The sequence below is a fragment of the Notechis scutatus genome, chromosome Z (assembly GCF_049901735.1).
Source record: "Notechis scutatus isolate UNSWTSFEM ecotype Mainland chromosome Z, rNotScu1.2, whole genome shotgun sequence".
Taxonomy (NCBI): Eukaryota; Metazoa; Chordata; class Lepidosauria; order Squamata; family Elapidae; genus Notechis; species Notechis scutatus.
In genome coordinates this window covers 28099882-28105802 of record NC_142025.1, presented here as the reverse complement: position 1 = coordinate 28105802, position 5921 = coordinate 28099882, and the positions used below count along the sequence as shown (strand labels likewise).

Below are 5921 nucleotides of genomic sequence, written 5' to 3'. Positions count from 1 at the left end.
ATACTGGACTAGTAGTTAAGTCCAGTGTTTACAATTATTACTATAGTAACGGTATCCTTAGTCACTGAGATATTGTTCTGATTTGTATTATGTAGCAAGGGTAAAATTGGTGCTTCCTGTTTTATGGGCTTCTGCATTTTTGTTTCTCTTAGACAAATCAAAATCAAGAAATAGCTTTAACATTTGAACTTAATGGAGGTATCATTAGCTAGTACCTTAAGCTATATTGTTTCATGAACAGATTCTGCTGCTAAATGCACAAAAAATGAAAGCTTAGAAATAAAATCCATCCATTAATTTGGTTTGTCTTGATTTTCAGTATCAGCATATTGCAGCAATCTGGTCACTATTAAGGAAGTATTTGTGTTAATAGACTGTTACATCCAGTTTAAACCAGTCTTCAAGATCTATTGCCATTAGTGGGATGTGAAACTGCTTACAACTGCCAAATGTACTGATTAAGTGTTGGATTTAGGCTGGAAAAAGGTTGAAGTCCATGTTCAATCATGGTTTTCAAAGTGATTTGAGCCTCTCACTTTCTGTCCAGGCATTTGCCAGGAGTCAATACAGTATGGACTTGAACACACACTATCTCTTTCTCAGTTATTGTGGGGAAAAATTAAGCACCATATTAGCCACTTAGAGCTTGTTGATCCTCTTTCAAAAAAAAAAGGTGGCAAAAAGATGCAGAAATGAGTAAGATTAAGATTGGTATTCACACTAGGTATTTTATATTAGATCACAGCAAAGCCCTCTGTAGATATAACATAGCGCATGAGGTTATGACTGGTCCTTTTTGAACTGATTACACCAAGAGTTGAAATGGTTGCCTTTGAATCACCCTCAACTCCTACTGACTGCCTGAACTAATTCCTAACATTTTGTTGGCAAAATTTTTGGTTTGCCCTAGCTTTCTTCTTGCAAGGGCTGAGAATGAATGACTGGCCCAAAGTGATCCAGCTGGTTTTATTCCTAAAACAGGACTAGAATTACAATCTCCTGATTTGTAGCTCAGTGTCTTAACATGCAATTGAAAGGGCTGGAATTCACATTTAGGAATATTTGCTATGGCAGCAAACTGTCTTTTGTCATTTGAGACGAAGTAGGTAACAATTCAAAAAAGAGCTTTTAAGTTGTACCATCATTTAGGATTATTTTTTCCTAAAGAAATTTGATAAGTATCAAAATATTTTGGTCTCACATGAAAAGATGTTTGATAGTATTTGAAAGTAATTGCCTTGGAAATGTTAAAATATGGTATATAAATCTTTAAGTAAACAATAAGAGACATATTTTTTCTATGGCCCTGATTTTTTTTAATGTAAACTTTGTTGAAGTTTACATGTAAAATAAACATGTAAAACATACAGAAATGAACCTGTAAAACTAAACATCTAATTTAAAAAACATACAGCCCTCCTATTCTAAAATGACTTAAAAGGCCATCTTACTCTAGATCAGTTTTCAACTATTGTAAAGTCCTGGAGCCCTTTAAAGACTGTTTTAAGATAAATCACTATGGAACAATTGTTTATTACCGCATGGATTATCATCTGGGCAGAATATGTATCACTGGTAGGGCAAAGGGGCAATAGAAAATAATGAAGCAAAAAGTCCGTGAAATAGATAATCAACGAACAAGTTACTGTAGTTTAGTTCATCTTAATGCCATCTTCTCCAGCAAATCATTTCAGTGAATGGCTAAGTTTGTTAGCCAGAGTGCTGGTTTTCTCCAACATATATCTCATCTCTCTTTCTTGAGGTTTTAAAAAAAGTTGGTAGGGAAGAAGGCGAAGTAAAGAGGTTTTCCATTGCTAGCTACTTTTTCCTTCCTGCTGTTTTAACCAGTTTAACTTCTTTAATCCAAGCCAAGGTAGCAATGGCAGTTGAAAGATGCCTCTTCAGCATTTACTTTCAATAGGTCTGCCAACTTGCTTTCTAACCCAACAACTTTTTCAGAAATCAATGTATGAAGGAATGGGCGAACCGTGAACTTTCTTTTATCCTAAAGACTGCTCTGTGCTCTTTGGAAGCAAGGGAAAGGCCGCGAGGTAACTTATGTAGGCGGGAGCGCATGTTTGACTGTCACCACTACAGTGCTTGGCGCGCACCCAAGGGTGGAAACAAGCGCGAGGCAGCTGTTATCATTCAAAGGCCTCCGTGCAGCGCTCCAGAGGCCCTTTAAGTCTGCTGTGGGCCAGGATCGCCCCTTTCTCTACCTTTTGAGGAAGTGGCACGTACGGAGGGAACTTCTCACTTTCGCCTCCGAGTGGTAGCTTTACGCAGCAAACATCAGTGCGCGCGCCCGCGCTCACGATTTCTGTGACAAGGTAGAGTGCCAGAGATTTATTAAAGCATAAGCTGGTGTGTCACGGCACATCTAAAGTCCTCGTCTTCCCGATCCCAGGAGACTTAAATTTCCTGACATATTGGAGAATCCTGGATTCTGTAGCAGATGGGCTTTCGCCAACCCAACCATTCCACCCTGCCATCATAGCCCCGTCCTCCGAAATACGATCTTTGGGCATGGGCGCCACACGCAGGGCACCGCACGCAGGGCACCAAGAAGTACGGTGCCCGTCCTGGGGCGGAAAAATGGACTCTCGAAGATTATTTGGCCGTGAATATGCTGCTAAGGGAGAGCTGTTGGAGGCGCCACTGTTTTGGCACCTAAGCGAGGGAGGCCATGTCTGCAGCGGGATCTTTCCGCCAAGAGGGACAACCGCGCCAAGCTGCAAGAACATGTCCGTCTTTCTCCCTTTACTGTCTTCTTAACAGGCGCCTCGCCTCCGCCTTCTCTTCCCTTCCCCAGCAGGACCCGCCCGCGGTGCGGCCTGTCCCCTCCCTCCTTGGGAGCAGCCGGCGGCTGCAAAGCGGGGAAAGGGGAGGGTCCAGAGCGCTCGACGGGCGCGCTGAACCGGGCACGGAGCAGGGGCTGGCGTCGGTCACAACAGAGCCGAGCCTCCCGCGGCCCGCGCTGCTGCGGCATGTCTGAGGCTGGTGCGGCCGGGCTTGGAGCTACCGCTGCAGCGGCAGCAGGAGCAAGTCTTGGGGGCAACGGCGGCGGGGCCGGAGCACTGCAGCAGGGTTCCCCGGCCGCTGGAGGGTTGCCTGCTTGTGGTCCCGCCCGAGCTGTTATCGCTGCTGCCGCAGCTGCTACTGCTGAGAGCCCTGCAGGAGGAGGCAGTGGAAGTGGTAGTAGTAGCAGCAGCGGCGGGGGGCTCGGCTCGGCTCGTATCGCGGGGAAGAAGGCACAGCTTCGCTCTGCACCCCGCGCCAAGAAGCTAGAGAAGCTGGGAGTATACTCTGCCTGCAAGGTACCCAGCCAGCCTTAGGGTTGGGGAGGAAAAACAGACAAGATTAAGGGATTGCATCGACGTCCAGCACAGAGGTCGCCGCACTTGCTGCTTGCCCTTAGGGGGCGCCCAAAGATGTAGCTGTTGCAGTTTATAATTGTCGTCAGAAGGGGAGGTGCGGGAGTGGTTTACTGGGACTGCAGCCGGTGCTTTTAACGAAATAAATAGGCTCTAAAACGCAGCGGTTGGCTCGGGGGTCATTTTCAGGGTACGCGTATGCGGTTTCCCGCTGGACTTCCTATTGGTGTTTAGCGTGGCAATTGTTTTCCAATTGGAAAAATAGTTTTCTGCTCAATTATTCGTGTGTATCTGCGTGGTTTATAAAGAGCAATTCTGATTATTTCTCCTTGCATACATTCATGGTTATAATTCGGTATAAAATTCTATTGCATCAATTGGAGTTCTGTGTGCAAAATACTACATCGTCTTTAAAAATATCAGATGTCAGATATTAAATTGCTTGAAAATGAAACTGTCCTAGAAATTGTTCTTGTATGGAACAACTGTGAATAGGGTAAAAACTTTTAAAGTGTTGGTCAGATCTTCACTAGATCTTCACTTCATTTGTTTCAACTCTGGCAAGATGCAAAAAGTGCTAAAATTTAGCCCATATAACAATTGTCAGAGATCAACCCCACTTTCCTTTGTTCAACTGCTCAGTGGTGACACCTTTGGTTACCTCTCTCTAATCTCTGCACAGCAGTATTTTTCAGTTTACCTTTCTCTGGCTTTGTTTTGCTTTTTGTCTCTGCAAAGCTTAGCTCAGTTTCTTCACTTGAATCTTTTGTCATTGTTCCATGTGACTCATTTCTGTTCTGCTGCTCTTGAATAAGTTTCTCCAACCTGGTGTCCTTCAAATGAGTTCTGATAATTACAATCACAGCGGTCCTGAGAATAAAGGAAATTGCATCTCTACAAATCTGGATGGCATCAAGCTAGGGAGTAGGTTACCTGCTCCACTCTATATTTTTAACACTACTGATTTCTATCACAGTTGTTTTTCCTCTTTGTATCTACTAGTTTACAATCCCATCATCAATCTGATTTTTTTTAAGGTCCATCTTTTACTGCATATTCCTAGTGATATTTTGGAAGAAGTGTTTTTAACAAGGAGAACACAGATGTATGTGTGCATTAAGAGGGAATGTTTGTACAGTTCTGCTTCCTGTTCTTTGCAGTACTAAGAAAATAAACTATTTTGGAAGCAGTCACACATTGCTGAAACTAAGCAGAACATCAGTGCAAACTAACACAGAGAGTCAAGAAAACTCAACCCCAATAGGCTATGCCAGTTTTGGTTTTTATTGTGTTATTTTTCCTTGGTAAAATGCTGTTTCAATTGCTCCTCTTGTAAACATAATATTAGGCACAAAACCAAAGTCTGCTTTAAACACTCACTGTATATTTGTTAAGAGATAAACAATTCTGCTTCCTGATTTTTTTCCCTTTTTTTTCATTAGGGGAGGTTTGCAAGAAAGCCATTCCAGCACTCCCTATTGAGTAGTGTAGTGCCAGTAAATGTGAGAGGAGGAGAGTAAAAGAGATACTTGGATTGGAGACAAGCAGTTATAGCTCCTCCTGTTCACCCACTTCCTTCTGCCAAATCTTGGCAACAGAGCCTTTGTTTTGACAGGATGGCAGCAGAAGGAGGTGGGGATTGTGGCTTGTTCCTTCTGCAGCCTATGGCTGACAAGAACTCTGACACACGCACACAAAAGTGGATTACCAATTGTGTGAGGTTAGAAAGAGCTCAGCAGCCTGGAAACACATTGAAAGGATTTTTTCTCTCTGTTTATATCAATGTTATTACTGCAAAAGGAAGCTAGGTCAAAGCCATGCAGAGCTTTATTTATCCTATTACAGTTCTTGAAGAAATTTTGCTCATTGTGTGGATTCTTCCCTTTTCTCATTTTAATCTCATAGTACCATATACTATGTAGGTCTGAGTGGAGGTGACAGGCGTAATACCATCGAGACAGTTCAGTTCAATGGGAGTTTGAATTTTTATCTTCCAAGGCTCTTGTTTTCTGCTTTTATATTCCTTGTCTTTGAACAGATTTTATGTAATGCTTTTATTTTTTTATTTCATAAGTATATAAAATAGTATTAAAAGATGAAACACCACCTCAGAGGTGATAAGTGTAACAATTTTTTTAAAAATGATATAGAAACTATGTTATAAATACAGTCGGAACTTTGACCATGTTGCTAAAAAGATTCTTATTTTTTATAATTAAAAAAAGAACAAGGGGATATTTTTCTTTCCTATCTTGTGCTATAATTCATTTAACCAATACTATCACTAGAAAATCCACAATCATCTCTGTATAAATTCCCAAGAGTAGGAATATAGCCAGAAAAAAAGAAAAAAAATGTCTTTCATGTGGAGTGATTATCCCCCAGAGTCTTGTTATCAGAAGTCTTCATATTAACCTAAAATGCTATAAAAATAGGAAAAACCACTTCATATTCATTAATGTTTCAACTCCTGAGTTACATCTCCAACAGCCAAATTATTGTAACCATTTTTTTCTGAACATGAGGCTTCTAACAAAGCAAATTCAT

The 5921-nt window shown here is 41.7% G+C and overlaps 1 protein-coding gene across 4 annotated transcripts in view; it reads left to right on the top strand.

Moving 5' to 3' along the window:
* Positions 1-2093: 2093 nt before the first annotated feature.
* KAT2B (lysine acetyltransferase 2B) overlaps positions 2094-5921 on the top strand; it is a 97127-nt gene continuing 93299 nt past the window's right edge. For 2 of the 4 annotated variants that reach the window (XM_026673557.2, XM_026673559.2), the window contains exon 1: positions 2885-3317. In XM_026673557.2, the coding sequence (XP_026529342.1) occupies positions 2988-3317 (330 nt within the window). In that variant the 5' untranslated portion in view covers positions 2885-2987. Of the gene's footprint in view, positions 2331-2787; positions 3318-5921 lie in introns of those variants that run through there. The other 2 variants (XM_087945066.1, XM_026673556.2) reach the window with 2 other exon arrangements.